General features: G+C 46.8%; 1 protein-coding gene across 1 annotated transcript in view; it reads left to right on the top strand.

The window, feature by feature from the left end:
* The window catches only part of adcy2a (adenylate cyclase 2a), a gene marked incomplete at both ends in the record, with an annotated part of 165,780 nt that overhangs the window by 25,566 nt on the left and 116,833 nt on the right, over positions 1-23,381 (top strand). The window contains 5 exon segments of the mRNA XM_084308324.1: positions 9,466-9,598; positions 11,769-11,945; positions 16,708-16,751; positions 19,170-19,250; positions 22,782-22,851. Coding sequence (XP_084164450.1) covers positions 9,466-9,598; positions 11,769-11,945; positions 16,708-16,751; positions 19,170-19,250; positions 22,782-22,851 — 505 coding nt within the window.

Genomic DNA, 23,381 nt, shown 5'->3' with positions numbered 1-23,381 from the left:
TCTGACGAGTCGCTGTCTCGCTCCAACTGCTTTTCCTCATTTATTTGCGTCCAAGAAGATTGTAACTGAGGGGTACAATTCCCTGACTGTATTGATAAGTATGGTATTATTAAACCACTACCTCTTGTACTTTAACTTCTGGCCATCCAGTACATGATATAGATATGATGAACACTTTCCCACCTGATGAAACGAAGTCCACACAAATGTACAAATCGAATATTTTATATAGCAAAGGGTATATACAACGTTCACTTGATGACATTTATGATTTGAAATGCACTTGTATGGCAAATGAGTATTCGTAGGTAAATCAATATTGAATGTCCAATCTCTGGTTACGCAGGGAGTAAGTATACAACCTGGTTCTTTAGGGAACTATAGCGATGGTACTTAAATGATTATAGCTGGATACACTAAGGGGGGGGGGGGTCCCGCTGGTTGTAAGACAGTAGGAGGGGGGGTTAGAAGAGCCGCTGGCGGTATCCCATCTGGCCGACGATTTCTTGGGAGAATTCAAAGTCTTGAACACGGTGCCCACAGAACCTCGGTCCGCAGATGAATACAGCTGGACCCTCTGGTGGACGGTAGCTGCCGGTCCACAACGGAGAGACGTGAGGCGACCTCACTGGTGTAGAGCGCCGTCTCACCTGGACTCCTCTCCGGGGGGTAGTTCCAACACTCAGCAGTGTTGGCCGTTATCCATGGAATAATCAAAGCACCCAAAGCATAATCCAAGCCGTGGAAGGCTCGCCGTCGTCCGGGTAAAGTAATCCAATGTACAGGTCTCCTCGTCCTGGCCCGGAGCTCCTCGGATGCAAGCACCACTAGTGGTCTGCCCAGCCTGGTTAAGACTCCAGATAACGTCAGGAACGATGGGGGTACTGATAACTTTATAACTCTAACCGAACGATGCACCATACATAATAGACTATTATTAGCTTAATAGAAATACGTCCAACTCGACGGTATAGCGCCAAACTATGACAATTCAACTATTAATCCACACGATATCTCAATGCCTATTCTGAGGCCAAGTAGGCCTTACTGCACCACACGTGCGTCGTGGGTGAGGCTTCGCGTCTGTTACTCGGTTGGAGGGTAAAGAACTAATGGACTAAAAGAAAGTTCTACTTTACGTGCGCCATATATATATGCGCTGTGAACAAATAGTACCATTCGTATTTCGCCAGACGTATTCCTACGCGGAACCGGGCTTGCCACGACATGTTGGTCGGCACGATTGAACTTGAACCTAGGGGTATGGCTGCTGGCGCCAGGTTCTCGTCCAATGGTAGAATGAAACTATTATGGGCTGTTTAGTAGACTAAAGGGATATTCAGTGCATATTGTACAAGGAATATACAGGGGATATCAAACGATATACAAATACTATTAAATATATATATATAAATAAATATATATATTCGGTTTAATCTGATCCTTCACAACAGCCGCCCCCTAATTAGTCCCACCTAATTAGCTAAGCAGAGACAGATTAACCTCACTGTCTACCACTCAAGGTCCGCTGTAAGGGTCAGTCAACTCACAAAGTCATGGGGTCATGGTCATCATCGATAGTGTCTGGGAGTCGGGGCAGTTCTATTAGCCTCGCCACGGGTCGTGTGTAAGTTCGCCCTTGGACGAGTACTTCAGCTGCTCGGACCTTGCCATCGGCACCGGTGATCACTTTGCTTACGCGGCCAGCCGGCCACATAGCTCTGGGTAGTGACTGGTCGATAATCATGACGACTGTTCCTTCTGTCAAATTGTCTCTCTCTTTTACCCACTTCTGGCGGGTCTGTAGAGACGGTAGGTAGTGGAGTAGGAAGCTGCTCCAAAACTTGTCAGTTAGTACTTGACTGTACCTCCACATTCTTCGGCCGTTCGCTTCTTCAGGCCTGTACATTGTCTGGGGTAGCGCAGGGTCCAGCCGCCCCATTAAGAGTGTGTTGGGGGTGACTGGGTCGACATCTGCTACATCACTGGAGACGTAACCGAGGGGTTTTGAGTTCAATACTCCCTCGATCTCCGTGAGGACTGTCATTAGGACTTCCTCCGCCACAGTCTGGGCCCCAAGCACGGCGTACAGGGCTGTCTTTATAGAACGTACTTCTCGTTCCCAGGTTCCACCGAAGTGGGGTGCGTTCGGGGGATTAAACTGGAAGTCAATCTGGGATGGAGCGAGGTGGGTCTTAAGTTCTGGGCCCATAGCTTGGAAGCTCTCTCTCAGCTCTCTTTCTCCGCCTTTGAAGTTTGTCCCGTGATCAGACAACAATGTAGACGGTTTTCCCTTCCGTGATGTGAATCTTCGGAAAGCCATAAGGAATGAGTCTGTGCTCATGGTCGGAAGGAGCTCGATATGTATCGCTCTGGTGGTCATGCATTTGAATACAATACCCCACCGCTTCTCGGTTCCTCTTCCTCTCTTTATATACAACGGGCCAAAACAGTCCATGCCTGTGGAGTGGAATGGCTTGTCGCCGAGTCGGAGGCGACAGGGGGGTAAGTCAGCCATCCGTGGTATGCTGGGCTGCGCGCGCCACTTTCGGCAGTCTAGACAGGTTCGCTGGAAGCGTCGCACCGCTTCTCTTCCTTGAAGTATCCAATAGCGACGTCTGATCTCCGCGAAGACTCTCTCTGCTCCTGCGTGGTGTACATCCTCGTCGTATTTCTTTATGATCAGCTCTGTGACCTTGTGTCGGCTGTTCAAGACTATCGGGTACTTAATGTCATCCGGTAGATCGGGGGCTCTCCGCAGGCGACCACCCACTCTGATGAGATTATGGGCGTCACTCTCGGGTGCCAGGTGGAGCAGTCTGCTGTCTGATGGGACGGGCTTTCCTCCCTGTAGACAGTCTAGCTCATCGGGGAACGAGTCTCTCTGGGCTCGTTGTAGTAGAAGAAGTTCTGCTTCTTCGTAGTCAGCTGCTGAAATGTCAGTGGTGGACTGAATCTCTGGGTGGTGCCACAGGAATGTCTTTTGCTGCGCACTCTCTAGGGTAATGCAGTCATCTATGTTGGGGTCTGTGGAGGCTCAGTCCACAGAACATAGGTTTCTTGTTCTCAGCCTCCTCGTTACTTGCTTCCCGTGGGGTGGGCGTAGGCCACTCTTTTTCCGGGAGCTTGAGGAATTCTGGTCCGTCACTGTAGATGTTGCGACGGGTGAGGTCATCCAGAGACATTCCCCGGGTGATGACGTCAGCTGGGTTGTGTTTGGTGTCCACATACCGCCAGCTCGCTGCTTCTGTTAACTCTTGAATCTCGGTGACTCTGACTCCCACGAAGACTTTGTATCTGCATGAATCAGACTTGATCCATGTGAGTACTGTCGTGGAATCTGACCACAAGATTGTTCTGTGCACCGGAATGGTGAGTTCACGTTGGATTAACGTGGCTAGATGCGCTCCTGCTAGGGCTGCGCAGAGCTCTAGACGCGGGATAGATTGTTGCTTTCGTGGGGCTATTCTTGAGCGAGCCAGGATGAAAGCAGTGTGTATCTTTCCTCCCTTCTCTTGGGCACGCAAGTAGGCCACCGATCCATAGGCTACTTCGGAGGCGTCGCTGAAGACATGTAGATCAATCTTGCATGTCTCTGGCCTCACTGTGGATGGGAAGTAGCTGCGGCGTATATTGACGCCTAAGAGTGAGCGGAGTTCCGTCTCCCACTCTCTCCATGTCGAGGCAAGGTGTGCGGGTATGGGGTCGTCCCAGCCCTGGTCCTTGTCCCATAGTGCTCGTACAATCATCTTTGCCCTGGTGGTGTAAGGTAGAATACATCCCAACGGGTCATATTGTCTGGCGAGTGTTCTGTACACACTCCGTCTGGTGGTCGGTGTCGCCGTCGACCTTCCTTGCTCTGGAGTCAGGGGTTTGTGTCTATAGTGGAGCGAGTCTGTTTTGAAGCACCAGACTAGTCCTAGTGTCATTTCTTGGGCTTCTCCTGGGATGGTCGCCATCCAGGTCTCGCTGCTGGCAGCCTTGTCCGCGGGGGAGAGGCTGCGCAATACGTGCGGGTCACTGCTGGCCCACTGCCTGAGATCAAAGCCGCCTTTGATCAGGGAGGCGCGTAGCTTGATTAGGAGAGCCTCGGCTTCTTCTTGAGTCGAAACGCTTTGTAAACAGTTGTCCACGTAGAAACTGTTCTTCACACTGTGTCGGACCTCTTCATCTGCTGCTGGGTCCTCTGCGACGTGTTTCTGTAGTGCAAATGTAGCACAGCACGGGCTGCATGTGGTTCCGAAGGGGAGTACTTCCCACTGGTAGATGGCTGGGTTCTCATCTCCGATCCTCTCTCTCCATAGGAACCGCAGCAGGGGCTTGTCCTCCTCCACTAGTCTCACCTGCAGGAACATCCCTTTGATATCCCCGCTGATAGTCACCTTGTCCTGGCGGAAGCGCAGTAGCACGCCTAGTAGGGAGGGGCCGAGTGTGGGTCCGGGCAAGAGCTCTTTATTCAGATTTTGGGATCCGATCTGGTAGCTGCAGTTAAACACAATGCGATCCTTGCCGTTGTGGTGGACCTTGTGATGCGGCACGTACCATGATTCGGTCGTCTGATCGGCCTCTTTAATGTCAATCTTTGTCACGTGTCCCGCTGTGATTAGCTTCTCAATCTCAGCGCGGTACACACGCTCTTGAGCGGGGTCTTTGGCTAGGCGCCGCTCTGTGTTCAATAGATAGCGCTCCGTGGCGTCTTTCTTTGCGTGAAAGGTGGGCATTCCCTCTCGCCTCAGGAGTGGAGTTGCGTATCTCATCACTCCGCCGACTGTGACTCTCTTTGTCCCCTGCTCGAGTAGGTTGATGGCGTAAATGTCTTCTTTAGAACGAATATCTTTCTTTTCGTTCTTAAAGGGCATTGTCTCTAGTGTCCATAGCCTCTCGACATGCTGCAGGAGAGTGGTGTCTTCTTCTGTCGTTCTGGAGTGGAGGCAGCTAGTGGCTGCTGTTCGGTTGAGAGATTTAGCGAAGGGGCCTTGTAGTGTCCACCCTAGGCGGGTCTCGACTGCTGCAGGACAGCCTCGGGGTCCTGTATGGACCCGGTCAATCGGGACTATGAGTTCTGCATGGTCGGAGCCTATCAGCAGGGTCGGGGTAGCGCCGTCTATGAGCGGGATAGGTAGTTGACGCAGGTGCACATATTTATCCATCAACTTGGCGATGGGGTAGGTGTACTGCGATAGTCCTATTTCTTGGCTGGTGAAAGCATTTGTAATCCTATACCGTCGCTCTGGCTGCCCGTTTGCTGCGATAGTGAAGGAGACATGCTCGCCCTTTATCGTCTTTAAATCTCTTCTTATTGTCCGAATCGTCATTTGGTTCTCGCTCCCCCGCAGTCCCAGCTGGGCCGCAGCGGACGCGAGCAGAAGGGTCTTCTCTGACCCGTCATCAAGGACGGCGTAAGTGTCCATGACTTTATCTTGGTAGCTCAATGTCACACGGACTATCTTTAAGAGCACTTGGGCGCCGCTGCTGCTGGCGGGGTCAATGTACATGACACTTGCCTTGGTGCCGCTCGATGGTGCAGGTGAAGGCCGTCTTCTGTTACTGTCGTGTAGTATATCTAGATGGGCTCCGTCGCACCGACTGCACCTTTTCTTTAGGCGGCATTCGGCTGCCATGTGACTGCGCGCACATCGGTAACAGCGCCTGTTGGACTTTATCCATTGACTCACTTCTTCTGCATTCATCTTTGTGAACAGGTCACATTGTGACAGCCAGTGTTCTTTCTCACAGTAGGGGCACACCATCTTCCACTTCTCTTTTCTCGAGGGGGTACTGTGGCTCTTACTGCTCGGTACTGACTCTGATTGGTGCATGACAGTCACCGATCTTCTTCCATCATTTATTCTCCTGGGTCCCTCTCTGGAGCTTGGCGTGCTCCGCCCGAACGTATCCAGTCGTAAGCTGCTGACTTCTCTCGCCAGGAAGTCGGCTAGATCAAGGAGGGATGGTTCGGGGCCGTTAGGATCCCGGTAGTCTCTCTGCCGCCCAAAACGCTCTTGTCTTGCGGGTGGCAGCTTCTCCAAAATCCTCTCGACGTTAGAGTTGGCGTATAGCTCATGCATGCCCTTTTCCCGTTGCGCTCCCAGCATCCCTACCAGGGACTGCACTTTGATTGACAGGTCGTCTAATGAGCGATTGTCTGTTGCTGGGGGTAGGCGATCAATATGCCTTATCTCTTGGATTACGTAATCCCATATACGTCCATATCTCTGGTCCAGCGCTGCTAGGGCCGCGGTGTATGGGGTCGTAGAGGTGGCATAGGCTAGCGCTATATTGTGCGCTCGCGGTACTTTCAGGTGCTTCAGTAATATTGCATACTTGTGGCGTTCATCAGCGACATCCACCATCATTGTCTCTAAGCACATCCGGAGCTCCGTGTACTGTGCTCGATTCTCATAGGTGAAGTCTGGAAACGACGGCGTGGCAATGTATGACGCCGTGGATGGCTGATACATCGGCGAGCGTTGGGGGAGAGACCTCCTAGGCGAGTCTCCTCTTGCGCCTCTCTGTGGGCTGGTACCGACAGGGTACCATGGCCCGCTGGTCCAGGTGCTATTCCTCGGGGCTGGTCGTGCGTCGTGCTCACCCGTGAATAGAGTCGGGGGTCTGTAGCGCAGCGCCGCGGGGGTATAGCCTGGGCTGTACTGGACCTCCTGGTCCGCTGGAGTACTGTGCTGTCGTCGGGCTTGGTTCTCCTCCTCTCCCTCTTCTTCCTCTATCAGGTCTTCCAGATCCTGTAATCGTTTATTTAGCTTCTCCGCAGTGTATGTCGCTCCTTCCTTGTAGCTGGGTCTCGCTTGGACCGGTCTGGGAAGGGGGTCTGCGGGGGGTATAGGCTTGGTCTGTTGATCAAGTTCAGGGTCGCTTGCTCGGTTAGGAGACGCTGCCCTTGACTGTTGTCTCGACGAGTTCCTTGAACCCCTGGCGGAGGGAGAGGGTGTTGCCTTGAGGATCAGCTGCTCCATGAGCTGCGCTTGTAACTTGTCGCGCTCGGCTTGTAGTCTGTCGCGCTCGGCTTCGCGCTGGATGAGAGCGAGTTCGCGCTCTGCGTCTCTTTGGGCACCGGCAGCGGCACGCTGGGTGTCTGCTCGGTCTCTTGCCATATTCTCTTCCGTCTGAAGGCGTCTCATCTCCAGGCGTATGCGCTCTTCTTCGCTCCGTTGTTGCGCTTGGAGTTGATCGCGTTCACCCTGAAGTCGATCGCGTTCGGTAGAGGCTGTCAGGCTGACGAGGAACGCCTGTTGTAGCATCCTCTCCGCTTCGCTGGGGGAAGGCGGTTGTGGAGGTGAGCCGCTCCTGGGTGAGCCGCTCCTGGGTGTACTCGTTGGGGGGTCCTGGAGCTCTATTTCCTTGGCGCTCTCCTCCTCTTCTTCCGTGCAGAGTTCTCTCTCTGTAGGGTTGTCTTCCTCCCGGGGCTGGTCGGGGACTACTTCTTCAGTATTGGCGGGGGGTAAAGGCATGTCAGCTCCCTCCTGGTCCCCACCGTGAGCTTGGTCAGTTACATTAGAACCTACTAGGGCCTCTGTGGTCGGGGAAACCTGGTCGTTAAGGTCAGACATAATTTTACTTTCTACTTTTACCGCGTTTACCGTTTGTCGAAGGCTAGGTAGTTGACTGACAGCGTAATCCTCTAAGTACTGAGGTGGCTGTCGTCTGCGCTGCGGGCGTTCTACGTTAGGAGGACCGTTTCGTGGAGTGTTCATCATAGGCCATTTTAATATTAATAACACTATATTAATATTACACTAGTTACCCTCCGGCTCGAAGGACCAATTGTAACTGAGGGGTACAATTCCCTGACTGTATTGATAAGTATGGTATTATTAAACCACTACCTCTTGTACTTTAACTTCTGGCCATCCAGTACATGATATAGATATGATGAACACTTTCCCACCTGATGAAACGAAGTCCACACAAATGTACAAATCGAATATTTTATATAGCAAAGGGTATATACAACGTTCACTTGATGACATTTATGATTTGAAATGCACTTGTATGGCAAATGAGTATTCGTAGGTAAATCAATATTGAATGTCCAATCTCTGGTTACGCAGGGAGTAAGTATACAACCTGGTTCTTTAGGGAACTATAGCGATGGTACTTAAATGATTATAGCTGGATACACTAAGGGGGGGGGGGGGTCCCGCTGGTTGTAAGACAGTAGGAGGGGGGGTTAGAAGAGCCGCTGGCGGTATCCCATCTGGCCGACGATTTCTTGGGAGAATTCAAAGTCTTGAACACGGTGCCCACAGAACCTCGGTCCGCAGATGAATACAGCTGGACCCTCTGGTGGACGGTAGCTGCCGGTCCACAACGGAGAGACGTGAGGCGACCTCACTGGTGTAGAGCGCCGTCTCACCTGGACTCCTCTCCGGGGGGTAGTTCCAACACTCAGCAGTGTTGGCCGTTATCCATGGAATAATCAAAGCACCCAAAGCATAATCCAAGCCGTGGAAGGCTCGCCGTCGTCCGGGTAAAGTAATCCAATGTACAGGTCTCCTCGTCCTGGCCCGGAGCTCCTCGGATGCAAGCACCACTAGTGGTCTGCCCAGCCTGGTTAAGACTCCAGATAACGTCAGGAACGATGGGGGTACTGATAACTTTATAACTCTAACCGAACGATGCACCATACATAATAGACTATTATTAGCTTAATAGAAATACGTCCAACTCGACGGTATAGCGCCAAACTATGACAATTCAACTATTAATCCACACGATATCTCAATGCCTATTCTGAGGCCAAGTAGGCCTTACTGCACCACACGTGCGTCGTGGGTGAGGCTTCGCGTCTGTTACTCGGTTGGAGGGTAAAGAACTAATGGACTAAAAGAAAGTTCTACTTTACGTGCGCCATATATATATGCGCTGTGAACAAATAGTACCATTCGTATTTCGCCAGACGTATTCCTACGCGGAACCGGGCTTGCCACGACATGTTGGTCGGCATGATTGAACTTGAACCTAGGGGTATGGCTGCTGGCGCCAGGTTCTCGTCCAATGGTAGAATGAAACTATTATGGGCTGTTTAGTAGACTAAAGGGATATTCAGTGCATATTGTACAAGGAATATACAGGGGATATCAAACGATATACAAATACTATTAAATATATATATATAAATAAATATATATATTCGGTTTAATCTGATCCTTCACAACAAAGATGATACAAAGATTTAAAAAAAACATAATTTTTAAGTGAATTTTATCCTTCGAATGACATCCTTGAAAATGAAAAATAGTGCTTGGAAAAGTACTTAAAAGTCCTTGAATTTCATTTTGCAATGTCTGTGGGAACCCTGGCTGTGACTGACCGTCTGTCTCTGTCTGTGGTCGGCCAGGCGAGCACACATCACCTCACTGACTCACCGTCTGTCTCTGTCTGTGGTCGGCCAGGCGAGCACACATCACCTCACTGACTCACCGTCTGTCTCTGTCTGTGGTCGGCCAGGCGAGTACACATCACCTCAGAGACACTGGAGCACCTGAACGGATCCTATAAGGTGGAGGACGGAGAGGGACAGGAGAGGGACCCGTACCTGAAGCTGCACGGAGTCATCACCCACCTAGTCATCAACCCAAAGGTAATGCTGGGCAGCAGGCACGCTCCTTCTGTCTGAGAGAAGACAGAGATATAGAACTCTGTACATCGTACTTGGTAGAATTATCGTAGAGTATTTCTTAGGTTTGTATTTCTGTTTGTTTTCTCACTTGGAGTCATACTGTCAATTCTTAATCCAGGGGGGGGGGGGTGCAAGGTGCAAGCATAGGGAGGGGGGGTTTGGACATTTACGGGGGCCAGTTTCGAATTGCAGCCTCCCGTAGGTGCTCTTTGAGAGCGCTTTTGAAGGTGGGTCCTGACCAAATACCATAAAATAGCGCATTTCTTATACCATCATTAAAACAACAATACAAGTATGACCTGACAGCTATCCGGCCACTTTACCCCAGAGATATGAGCGAACCTGACCTTTAAATATTCCTCTAGAACCTGACAGTTTTATCCTGAGTGGAAGGCTGTTCCACATTGAGATACCGGTGTAGAAAAATTCGCTCTGAGCCATAGACTTGACCCGCGGCACCTTACAGGAGGATCAACTAAGTCGATCAAGAGTCCCATTATCCAAAATCCGGTTAACACGATGTTTGAAGCCGGGATTTTCCTGTTCCTGGAACGCTGATTCAGTCTCGTTAACTTGAACCAGACTTGAGACTCTGGATAAGTGCGTGCGGCCGCTTCAGTTGAAAAGACAGCAGGTGTAGATCGCAGAAATCCTGATCTTCTAACGGCATTGATTGATTGATTGTTTTACAGATTGCAGGCGGCTCAATAGCCTTGCCGACAAGTTAAATGCATAATCTATAGGCTAATTTTAAATCCCTCATTACCCTAATCAATCAGATTATATTTCTTTAAACGTTCCTGCTGGCAGTAGGTTTATGCATTGAATAATCAAATGAGATCTTGCTAGCGAAAATAATTAGTTCAACTGTTTCAGAATAAGGATACGGCTCTCTTATCCATTGATTGATGTATGGTGGAATTTTTATTAATCTGCACTATGGTGTGACGGTTTGTCCTTTTGACTTTCACGCAGACGACCGGGGTTCGAATCCTAGTCTTTTCCTTCTTTTTGCAATGTAGGAATAATTCAATTTGGTGCACGTTGAGAGCTATATAAAGAATGACATCCTCAATGCATGTAGATTTATAATATTTTTACTTAAAACTAGGCTACTTTTGCGTATAATCATTAATATTATATTCCAAAAAAATTATATTGGAAACACAGGGTTTCGAACACCGGTCGCCTGGTTGCCAGGATTCAGCACTAGCCGCTGCGCTACTGTGCCACATGGGATATACTCATTGTTTATGCATTAATGGACGAGAGACCCGTGTTTAGAATATTTTTCTTACCAAAAAATGAAGTTTTATCTCTTTATTCTCAAATGCATTAATGTGACGTCAACGGCTCATTCAATTTCTCAAATCCGTCAAACAGCGCATCTCATCAGACATTTTAATCCCAGTTACAATATCACACAAAAACCACAATCCCCGCATAGACACTTCAATTTTATGCTTGAATGAAACACAATCCGGCGCTCCGTTAAGCAAATCTACAGCCGAGAATATATGAAACTAATCAGAGCCAAAAAATATCCCCGCGGGATTCACATTTGCAATGCGCCGTTATTAAAATAACCACATGCAGCGTGTATCGCGACTCCGAGCGCCGTATATGACGTGCATTATTTTATTTAGGACAAAGTAAATCTATAGGCTCAATATGATTTATTATCAGCATTTAGTTCTATTATTATACATTTCAAAAGCCCCCTCTGGAAGAATGGAGCACAAAAACGTAATTCAGAATGGTATAATGCAGATCCTAGACTGTGAGAATCATTTCAGGAAACGAGCTGTCACTTCTTTGCGGGGGCGTGGCCATGGTTCATCCGGCTAACTGAACTTAACCCTGCTCCCGACCAGGCTCAAACTTTTTGATCTGTTGTCATGGTGATTTAGACAATTGCGCGTCGGGGAATGGGAAGGTCCGGCTTAAGTCAGGCTTGACCGAAAGTTATCCGGCTAACTCAGTTATCCAGGTACGGGGAACGGGGCCCTGGTAGCAGTCCCACCTTTATGAATTCGGCACTTCCTACATGCGTTCTGAGAGGCACACCTAGTATGTACCGAATAGTGTTGTTTTGCATCACCTGAAGTTTGTTTTTTAATGGTCCGTGCAGGTGGAGCGTCGCAGCCCGCAGCACCACTACCGGCCCAGACACACTCAGGACGGGGCCAAGATGAGGGCGTCGGTCAGGATCAACCGCTACCTGGAGTCCTGGGGTGCCGTCAAGCCCTTCGCCAACCTCGGCCACAGAGACAGCATGACCAACGAGAACGGAAAGATCAACACCGCGGTGAGCCGAGACTAGGGATGTCCGATATTATCGGCCGATATTGGCATTCAAATGTAATATCGGAAATTATCGGTATCGGTTTAAAAAAATTATATATATATATATACTTTTTTTAATCTAAAGTGTAACTAATTGTCGGAAATATTTTTTTTTAAGCCATAAATATTGGATCAGATTTTCTTTTCAATAAAAAAACGGCATTTAAAAGTGAATTGTATCCTTTTAAAATGGAAAATAGTGCATAGAAAAGTACCTGAAAGTCCTTGGAATTTCATTTTGCAATGTCTGTGGGAACCCTGTAATGGGAATGTATCTGTGGAGCCTGAGCGTGTGGTTGTGTTGAGGATGGAGTAGATTAGGATAGAAGACACAGCAGACAGCTTGGCGTAGGTAGGAGAATGGAAGGCTTTAACACCTGGAGACGCTCAGAGGGAGAGAGGCGTCGGTTTAAGCAGGAATAATAGAACGGAGCGGCTGCTATTTAAGGGATAATGCATACGTGGATGGAGGTGTAAGGAATGACTGGGATATACAGGGTGTAGGGTAGATCATAGTGTAGGAGTGAAGTGGATCACATGACAGCCCTCTCACTGAGCCATATACACACTGTGACCCACACACTGGGAAGTAGCCCTCCGAGAGAGATGTAGGAGCGGGGGGGGGGGGTAACAGAAGAACCGTGTAGAGCAGAATAGAACAGAATAGAATAATATAGAACAGAACAGAATAGAACTAAACAGAACAGAACAATACAGAATAGAGCAGAATAGAATAGAACAATACAGAACAGAATAGAACAGAGCGAGTCGCACAGAGCAGAACAGAACAGAGAGAAGAGAGCAACACAGAACAGAGAGAGAAGAACAGAACAGAGAGAGAAGAACGGAACAGAGCAGAACAGAACAGAGAGAGAAGAACAGAACAGAGAGAGAAGAACGGAACAGAGTGAGAAGAACAGAACAGAGAGCAGAACAGAACAGAGATAAGAACGGAACAGAGAGAGAAGAACAGAACAGAGAGAGAACAGAACAGATAGAGAAGAACAGAGAGAGAACAGAACAGAGAGAGAACAGAACAGAGAGAGAAGAACAGAACAGAGAGAAGAACAGAACAGAGAGAAGAACAGAACAGAGAGAGAAGAACAGAGAGAGAAGAACAGAACAGAGAGAGAAGAACAGAGAGAGAAGAACAGAACAGAGAGAGAAGAACAGAACAGAGAGAGAAGAACAGAACAGAGAGAAGAACAGAACAGAGAGAGAAGAACAGAGAGAGAACAGAACAGAGAGAGAACAGAACAGAGAGAGAAGAACAGAACAGAGAGAGAACAGAACAGAGAGAAGAACAGAACAGAGAGAAGAACAGAACAGAGAGAGAACAGAACAGAGAGAGAAGAAAAGGGCGGCCTAAGCGTCTGTCTACCACCACAGAGACAGTGGGATCGAATCCAGCTGTGGTGCCTCCGGCTTGGCCGACCGTCCATACTGACACAATTGGCAGTGTTAGCGGGTGGGAAACCCGGCGAGGGTGGGTCCTGGTCGTTGTAAACAGCGACTCCTACAGTTCGGTCGCGGCACCTGCACAGCGAGGGAAGGATCTGGAGGAGGTAGTGTGACCCTTCCACACGTTACACTCCCCCAGTGAGAGTCCGCGCTGCCAGGTGAAAAGAAGCGGTGGGCTGGCTACACATGTGTCGGAGGAAGCATGTGATAGTCTCCACCCTCCCGGACCGACGGTAGGGGGTAGAGTGCGCAACGACCAGGAAGGGGGGTTGGGAATTGGCATAACGACTAACATTGGGATGGGAGAAAATTAGAAAAAAGAAGGAGGAAAAAGATAATAAAAAATTAAAAAAGAACAGAGTGAGAAGAACAGAACAGAGAGAGAAGAACAGAGAGAGAAGAACAGAGAGAAGAGCAGAGAGAGAACAGAACAGAACAGAGAGAAGAACGGAGAGAAGAACAGAGAGAAGAACAGAGAGAGAACAGAACAGAGAGAAGAACGGAGAGAAGAACAGAGAGAAGAACAGAGAGAGAACAGAACAGAGAGAGAACAGAACAGAGAGAGAAGAGAACAGAGAGAGAACAGAACAGAGAGAGAACAGAACAGAGAGAGAACAGAACAGAGAGAAGAACGGAGAGAAGAATAGAGAGAGAACAGAACAGAGAGAAGAACGGAGAGAAGAATAGAGAGAAGAACAGAGAGAGAAGAACAGAGAGAGAACAGAACAGAGAGAAGAACGGAGAGAAGAATAGAGAGAAGAACAGAGAGAGAAGAACAGAGAGAGAACAGAACAGAGAGAAGAACGGAGAGAAGAACGGAGAGAAGAACAGAGAGAGAAGAACAGAGAGAGAAGAACAGAGAGAGCAGAACGGAGAGAAGGACGGAGAGAGAAGAACAGAGAGAAGGATGGAGAGAGCAGAATGGAGAGAGAACAGAACAGATAGAGAAGAACGGAAGAGAGAGAACATAACAGAACAGAGAGAAGAACAGAACAGAGAGAAGAACGGAACAGAGAGAAGAACAGAAGAGAGAGAAGAACAGAACAGAGAGAGAACAGAAGAGAGAGAAGAACAGAACAGAGAGAAGAACAGAACAGAGAGAGAAGAACAGAACAGAGAGAGAACAGAAGAGAGAGAGAACAGAACAGAGAGAAGAACAGAACAGAGAGAGAACAGAACAGAGAGAGAAGAACAGAGAGAGAAGAACAGAACAGAGAGAGAAGAACGGAACAGAGAGAAGAACAGAACAGAGAGAGAACAGAAGAGAGAGAGAAGAACGGAAGAGAGAGAACAGAGAGAGAAGAACAGAACAGAAGAGAGAACAGAACAGAGAGAGAAGAACAGAACAGAGAGAGAAGAACGGAAGAGAGAGAACAGAACAGAAGGGAGAACAGAACAGAGAGAGAAGAACAGAACAGAGAGAGAACAGAACAGAAGAGAGAACAGAAGAGAGATAAGAACAGAACAGAGAGAAGAACGGAACAGAGAGAGAAGAACAGAAGAGAGAGAGAACAGAACAGAGAGAGAAGAACAGAACAGAGAGAGAAGAACAGAGAGAAGAACAGAGAGAAGAACAGAACAGAGAGAGAACAGAACAGAGAGAGAAGAACAGAACAGAGAGAGAAGAACAGAGAGAAGAACAGAACAGAGAGAGAAGAACAGAGAGAGAGAACAGAACAGAGAGAGAAGAACAGAACAGAGAGAGACGAACAGAACAGAGAGAAGAACAGAAGAGAGAGAAGAACAGAAGAGAGAGAAGAACAGAACAGAGAGAAGAACAGAACAGAGAGAGAAGAACAGAAGAGAGAGAAGAACAGAACAGAGAGATAACAGAACAGAGAGAGAAGAACAGAACAGAGAGAGAGAGAAGAACAGAACAGAGAGAAGAACAGAACAGAGAGAGAAGAACAGAGAGATAACAGAACAGAGAGAAGAACAGAACAGAGAGAGAAGAACAGAACAGAGAGAGAAGAACAGAACAGAGAGAGAACAGAACAGAGAGAGAAGAACAGAACAGAGAGAGAAGAACAGAACAGAGAGAGAACAGAACAGAGAGAGAAGAAAAGGGCGGCCTAAGCGTCTGTCTACCACCACAGAGACAGTGGGATTGAATCCAGCTGTGGTGCCTCCGGCTTGGCCGACCGTCCATACTGACACAATTGGCAGTGTTAGCGGGTGGGAAGCCGGCGTGGGTGGGTCCTGGTCGTTGTAAACAGCGACTCCTACAGTTCGGTCGCGGCACCTGCACAGCGAGGGAAGGATCTAGGAGAGGTAGTGTGACCTTCCACACGTTACACTCTCCCAGTGAGAGTCCGCGCTGCCAGGTGAAAAGAGGCGGTGGGCTGGGTACACATGTGTCGGAGGAAGCATGTGATAGTCTCCGCCCTCCCAGACCGACAGTAGGGGGTAGAGTGTGCAACGACCAGGAAGGGGATTTGGGAATTGGCATAACGACTAACATTAGGAGGGAAGAAAATTAGAAAAAAGAGAGAAGAACGGAGAGAAGAATAGAGAGAAGAACAGAGAGAGAAGAACAGAGAGAGAACAGAACAGAGAGAAGAACGGAGAGAAGAACAGAGAGAGAAGAACAGAGAGAGCAGAACGGAGAGAAGGACGGAGAGCGAAGAACAGAGAGAAGGATGGAGAGAGCAGAACGGAGAGAAGAACAGAACAGAGAGAGAACAGAGAGAAGAACATGGAGAGAAGAACAGAGAGAGCAGAACAGAGAGAAGAACAGAGAGAGAAGGACGGAGAGAGAAGAACAGAGAGAAGGACAGAGAGAGCAGAACAGAGAGAAGAACGGAGAGAAGGACGGAGAGAGAAGAACAGAGAGAGAAGAACAGAGAGAGCAGAACAGAGAGAAGAATGGAGAGAAGGACGGAGAGAGAAGAACAGAGAGAAGGACGGAGAGAGCAGAACAGAGAGAAGCACAGAACAGAGAGAGAACAGAGAGAAGAACAGAGAGAAGAACGGAGAGAGAAGGACGGAGAGAGAAGAACAGAGAGAGAAGAATGGAGAGAGAAGAACACACTGTAGCAGAACAATGCAAACCAACAGATAGCAACATGTACATCCAACCAACTGATTGACTGTCGTCTTCTGCTCACCTCTCCACTTCAGACAAGAGACCAATAACCATAAGCAACCGACAGACAAACGGCACATCATCTAACGAAGCCGTCATGCTAGTCTGCAGCGTGTTGCTATATAAGCTACAGGTGTGCCTTTAAACGAAGCCCCTCTCTCTGTCTCCGTGTCTATAGGATGTGCCAATGGGGCAATATCACTTTCAACGAAGATCGGAGAGGTAAGCTGCTCATTCCTCACGGATTTCACATAATTTATTACGCGGGGGATTAGTATTATCCCATTCTCTTTTACATAGAGTGAGGTTGGCGTCTAGACTGAGGGATGACTAGACGACGTGTGCCCATGGAGATGGTAAGTGGTGCATTTGTATAGCAGCTTTCATCCAAAGCGCTTTACGACTCATGCGAGGTGCCGACCTGCTCATCGGGAGCAGTTAGTTAGGGGGTTTACGTGTCTTGCTCGAGGACACTTCGACACGCTGCCCGGGAGGAGCGGAAATCAAACCGGGCACCTTCCGATTACCAGACGACCGCTCTACCGCCTGAGACACTGCTGCCCCCCCCCCCGTGCACCCATGTGCACAAAGTGTTGAAATGGTCCAGTCAACAGGGTTCGCACAAGGACCTTGAAGTGCTTAAAGTGCTTGTTTTTTGACAAAACAAAAGTCAAGGCCTGGAATTCCTTGAAAACAGCAATTCTTTTTTAACAAGGTGCTTAAAAAGTCATTGAAATTCAAATCAAACATTCACGTTTTGTTCATCCATGATAAATCATTTATGAATCAAGAAATATATTTTTTTTTTATTTAAAGTGTAACTAATTGCCGGAAATTGGTTTTAAGCCATAAATATTCGATCAGATTTTGTCTCTATAAAAACAGCATTTAAAAGTGAATTATATCCTTTTAAAATAGTGCTTGGAAAAGTATGTGAAAGTCATTGAATTTCATGTTGCAATGTCTGTGGGAACCTTGAGTCAACTAACAGAACTATCTGTGCTGTGAAGTCTAAAAAAAAATATTCTCAACTACACTGCCTACTGTTGAGCTCAAACATTCAGTACATGGATGTCTTGTTTTTTTTATTGTCCACAGACAAAACCCACGCGAGTAAAGCAAGGCTATCACGTTCTGTCCGACTGTAGATTAGATTAGATTCAAATGTATTGTCATCATGCAGCACAAGTACAGTACAACAAAAATAAGTCTGGCATCCAACCAGAGTGCAAATGTAACAGTAAAGTGCGACAGTATTATACAATGTACAGGTGATTGAACTGGGTATAACATATATAAATGAGTACTACTGAGTAATAGTGCTAATCAGATGCATGTACAGAGTTGTAGTATTAATATGTACAGTGATACAGGTATAAAGACACTATGTTATAAGTCAGAAATAATACTTTTATACTGCCTTCAGCCCCTGTCCCCAAATGTCTGGACATGGTCCTGGGAGTTTAAAGCCATATACATATGGGGTGTATTAACATAGGACGGGCTAGTTAGATTTGTAGATGGAACACAAGATCTACACATTAAGCTGCAGTTTCTGTATGAAAGGTGCTATACAAATAAAGTGTATTATTATTATTATTATTATTATTATTATTATTATTATTATTATTATTATTATTATTATTATTATTAGGGATGTCCGATATTATCGGCCTACCGATATTATCGGCCGATATCGGCATTAAAATGTGATATCGTAAAATATCGGTATCGGTTTTCAAAAAAAAATTAAAATAAAAAAGTAATTACATTTCTATAACCTTTATTTACCCAGGCAAGCAAGTAAGAACAAATTCAGATTTTATTTATTGTCAAAAGTATGCATAATGTTGTGTTAATTCCACAACAAGAGATATGTAATGTTAATTACCTGAAATTATTCCATTTTTTGTGGGGGGAAACCCTGCATATATCGGTATCGGTTGATATCGGTATCGGAAATTAAGAGTTGGACAATAATTATCGGTATATCGGTATCGGTAAAAAAGCCAATATCGAGCATCCCTAATTATTATTATTATTATTATATCTTCTGGCCGCCTCAGACCCACTCCTATCCGAGCTCCGGGAGGGTCATCAAAGAGAAGCCGGCTATTCTCGGTCCTCGTTCCACAATGGTGGAACGAACTTCCCACCACAGTTGGGACAGTCGAACCTTCTACTATCATGCACTTTTCCACTAAATAATCTTCCTTGCCTATATTACTACCTACTATACTACAAGATCCAGTAATAATGATTATGTTTTTGTTGATATATTTCTCATAAATCAACACATAGCAACTGCCCCCCCCCCCCCCCCTCCCCCTCCCTGGCAGGGTGGGCCTATGGCTTTTATTGTGTTTTGCTTAATCCTATTGGTAAATGGTGGGCTGATATACCTGTTAAATAGTGTATGTGTTATTCATTTTAAATCAATAAACTATTCAATCAATCAATCAATCAATCAAAACTGTTGTTTTGCACATAGCAACCGTTGTCTTTTCCATTACCATGTACGAAACAATGTTACAGGCAGCCATGTTGAAGTACAGACTGCACCTTTAATCTAGAGAGCATGTGACCATGTGATGTGAAATCAAATCAAAACACTTTTCTTTGTCCTATTGTCGTCCAAAGAACAAAATCCCAGAAGAAGAGGTTCGAGGAGGAACTCAACGAGAGGATGATCCGCACCTTCGATGGAATCAACTCTCAGAAGTAAGTGAGATAACGGCACTGCAGCGGACAGCCAGGAATCGAACCCACGTCACCCAGACCACAGGCGGCAGCGCTAACCAGTCAACTAAAGGGTTCGACTCGCTCGCCATTAGACTACCGCCCCCTCCCCCTTCGGGAAGCACGTCCCCACACTTCAGCCTATCAGCTCCCTCACGCCTCTGGGTAGCAACACGCTTCAGCCTATCAGCTCCCTCTCTCCTCTGAGTGACACACACTTCAGCCTATCAGCTCCCTCTCTCCTCTGAGTGCACATGCTTCAGCCTATCAGCTCCCTCTCTCCTCTGAGTGACACACGCTTCAGCCTATCAGCTCCCTCACACCTCTGGGTCTACATTAGGGATGTCCGATATCATCGGCCTACCGATATTATCGGCCGATATTGGCATTCAAATGTAATATTGGAAATGATCGGTATCGGTTTTAAATTATTATAATTTTTTTATTTATTTACCCAGGCAAGCAAGTAAGAACAAATTCTTATTTTATTTATTGTCAAAAGTATGCATAATGTTGTGTTAATTCCACGACAAGAGATATGTAATGTTAATTACCTGAAATTATTCCCAGGGGGGGGGGCCCTGCATATATCGGTATCGGTTGATATCGGTATCGGAAATTAAGAGTTGGACAATATCGGTATATCAGATATCGGTTAAAAAAAAGCCAATATCGAACATCCCTAGTCTACATGCTTCCCGATGGTCCACCGTCCACCGTCCTCCTTCTGACACCAATGTAGCCCATTTACGGAGCAGCCGGGAGACGGCGCTAACCAGTCAACTAAAGGGTCCGACCCGTAACTTCATTCTGTACCAAGCATCTAGAAGTCTACATCCTACTGACTAGGGGAGGAGTGAGTACATGCTGGGAGTGATTTTAGACCATAAACTCTGCTGGAAACCCCATATAGAATTATGTGAGGGCTAAGATGGCAAAGAGCATCTCAATCATTAGTAAGGCGAGGCATGTACTAAATGCCAACTCATTGCACACTCTGTACTGTGCAATGATGCACACTCTGTACTGTGCAATGATCTTGCCTTACCTGCATTGCTGCACAGAGGTATGGGGTAACACATACAAAACAACCATAAATACATTGACTATCCTATAAAAAAGAGCAATAAGAGTAATAAACAATGCAGGATATCGGGACCACACAGTTATGTACAAAGCAAGAAATAATCAATTACCGGTAAATGTAAGAAGCAGATTTCTGGATAAAGAGGGGGGATACAACCTCAGAGGACCATTGAACTTCAAAAAACCTGTGATGAAAACAAACCTGATGAACTAAAATATTGTGAAAACATAAATCAATTCAAATCTAGACTAAAGGAAATCTATTTTCGATAGGTACAGAAGGGAAGAAGAGCTTTAAAAATGTATAAAATAAATAAATAAATTTAAATTTAAATAAAATCTTCGATGCCCCGAGTGGGAGGTGAACCCCGGTCTCCCACACCGCGGGCAGCAACACAGACCGCTATACCAAGAGGTGAATTCACTACTTCGCAACGTGTCTATCTGTCTTTGAGGATGTGAGAGTGAGTTTAACCCATAGCACCGCTACTCACCCCAGCCCTTCTTGACTGCGCTTCACGATACCATCCGTTACACTCACCCTCTCAAACTCACTCCACTCCACCCAAGGCACTTCGATACCCCGAGTGGGAGGTGAACCCCGGTCTCCCACACCGCAGGCAACAACACAGACCGCTATACCAAGAGGTGAATTCACTTCTAAGTAATGGGTTTATGCGTCTTTTAGGGCTGTCCCAGACTAAGGATTTGGATGGTCGACTATGATTGTCCAAAATGTGCCGTTAGTCGACTATTCGTCGACAAAAAGAAAAATATATATATATATATAATATTAAAAAATATATATATATTTTTTAAATATTTTTTTTATCATTCCATTTGGGCTGTGGGGGGTGCTTAATGTCTGAAGGAGTCGACTGAAGGCTTCTTGTCCTCTGCAAAAGCATGCAATTGGTCCACTGATGGATACATCTTGATATTTGTCTAGTCTAGTGTGTTCATTAGATGGGTGAAATCCTCTTTCAGTGCCTCTGTGCCTGTTTTCGTAGGCAGTTAGCCTCTGGTATGCGTGCCATTAGCGTTAGCCACGCTTCTAGGCCTCTTTTCTTTTGGAAAGAATACAAAAAAAATTATAATTTCTTTTTATATATATTCGACTAAGAGGTTGGCCAGTCGACTACGGCTCCTTTCGACCGATTAGTCGACTAATCGACTAAAGGCCTCTACATGCTACAGCAACTTCAAAGCAACTGCAACACAACATCAGCGCGATTTCAACGCGGTTGTTGCAAAGGGTCTTGTAGACTGTGTTGCGAGGATGTTGCGTACATCTCCTCAAAATCTAATCTAAACAACCGTTGCGTTGATATTGCGTAGCAGTGATTGGTTGGTTAGCGAATGGGGGCGGGGGTCATAGAATAATATTGGTCCCGCAGAGAATACCATCCTCCATTGTTGTAGCCAGCCAGCGTTGATGCTAAATAATTATATATTAATAATTAAAAAAAATAATGCTTCTTTTTCTGCTTGTTATCAATGGGTTGGTTGAGAAGGGAAGTTTCATCTATCTAGGGACCTAGCTACATCCGGGGTACAATGTTGCATAGGCTGCACATCGATGTTGCAGAAGCATAAAGGCAGAGTGTCTGCAACACCGTTGCTTTGTCGATGTTGTGTTGCAGTTGCTTTGCAGTTTCTGTAGCATGCAGAGGCCTTAATAGGGATCAGCCCTAGCGTCTTTTGAGGATGTGAGAGTGAGTTTAACCCATAGCACCGCTACTCACCCCAGCCCTTCTTGACTGCGCTTCACGATACCATTCGTTACACATGTACTATGTGTGTAAATGTAAAAAAAATAAAGAAAAAAAAAGAAACGTAAGTCTTCAGGGGTGCTTCTTCCTAGCCCTTTTCGGACAATTGGACAATGCTGCAATAGCAGCTGGTAAAACGTTGGCGATTTATGGAATGACTGTTATGTGTCCAAAACCCGAAAAAATAAATAAACTGAACTGAACTGAACTGAACATTCTGAGTAAAAGTGTTTTAACTGATTAAGGCTACTGAAGGAGCGAGTACTACTATGCACTGAAGACTGTAGCGCTCGAGTTCAACACTGTTTGATGAACATTCTTACTGACTGCCAGAGTTGTACCCGTCCTTCCTGCTGACTTGTTGTACAGAACTTGTAAGTCGCTTTGGATAAAGGCGTTCAGCTGATGTTAGCCAGGGGCTAGCGAGTCTAGACAGGATGGTCGTAATAACAACACCATACAGTGATGAAAACCTTGACGGTATATAATGGAGAGAGCAGCTAAGAAGTTGTGATATTGTTTCAGGGGGAGACTTTAGCAGAAAACAATGCCTTTCTGTTGCTCCACCAGCGTGGTAACGGTTTGTTAGAGTTGGATAAATTGAAGACTATTCACACAGCTTTTCCTTTTTATCCTCTCTATCCTCTTCCTCCAGGCAGTGGCTGAAGTCTGAAGACATCCAGAGAATATCATTATTCTTTCATAACAAGTCCTTGGAGAAGGAGGTAAGAGACGTGCGCGGCGGAGAGTAAAGTGTCCTCATTCTCTGCTCTCTGGGGGATCAGAGTGTGTCTGTGAGGGTTAATAATAATAATAATAGCTTCATTTTATAGAGCGCCTTTCAAAAGACCCAAGGTCGCTTTACATAACAAAAGTAACAAACATAGTGGACAGACACAACATACAAAGTGAGAAATTAGGGGTTAAAGGCCAAGTTGAAAAGGTGGATTTTGAGCAGTTTTTTTTAATGAGTCCAGAGTTGGGGGCGGTGCGGAGTTCTGCGGGGAGGGAGTTCCAGAGGGTGGGAGCCGCCACGCTGAAAGCTCTGTCCCCGAAGGTCCGCAGTCTGGTTCGGGGGGATGGAGAGCTGACCGGTGTCCGTGGATCGCAGGGACCGTGACTGAGTGTAGGGGTGGAGGAGGTCAGTGAGGTGCTGAGGTGCCAGAGCGTGGAGGGACTTGTAGGTGAGCAGGAGGGTTTTGTAGGTGATGCAGGGGATTTGATGGGGAGCCGGTGGATGAGGGTGGGTTAGCAG

The sequence above is a fragment of the Notolepis coatsorum genome (genome assembly GCF_963971535.1).
Source record: "Notolepis coatsorum genome assembly, chromosome: 2".
Lineage (NCBI taxonomy): Eukaryota > Metazoa > Chordata > Actinopteri > Aulopiformes > Paralepididae > Notolepis > Notolepis coatsorum.
The sequence above is the reverse complement of the archived record's forward strand: the minus strand, read 5'-3'. Positions and strand labels throughout refer to the sequence as shown.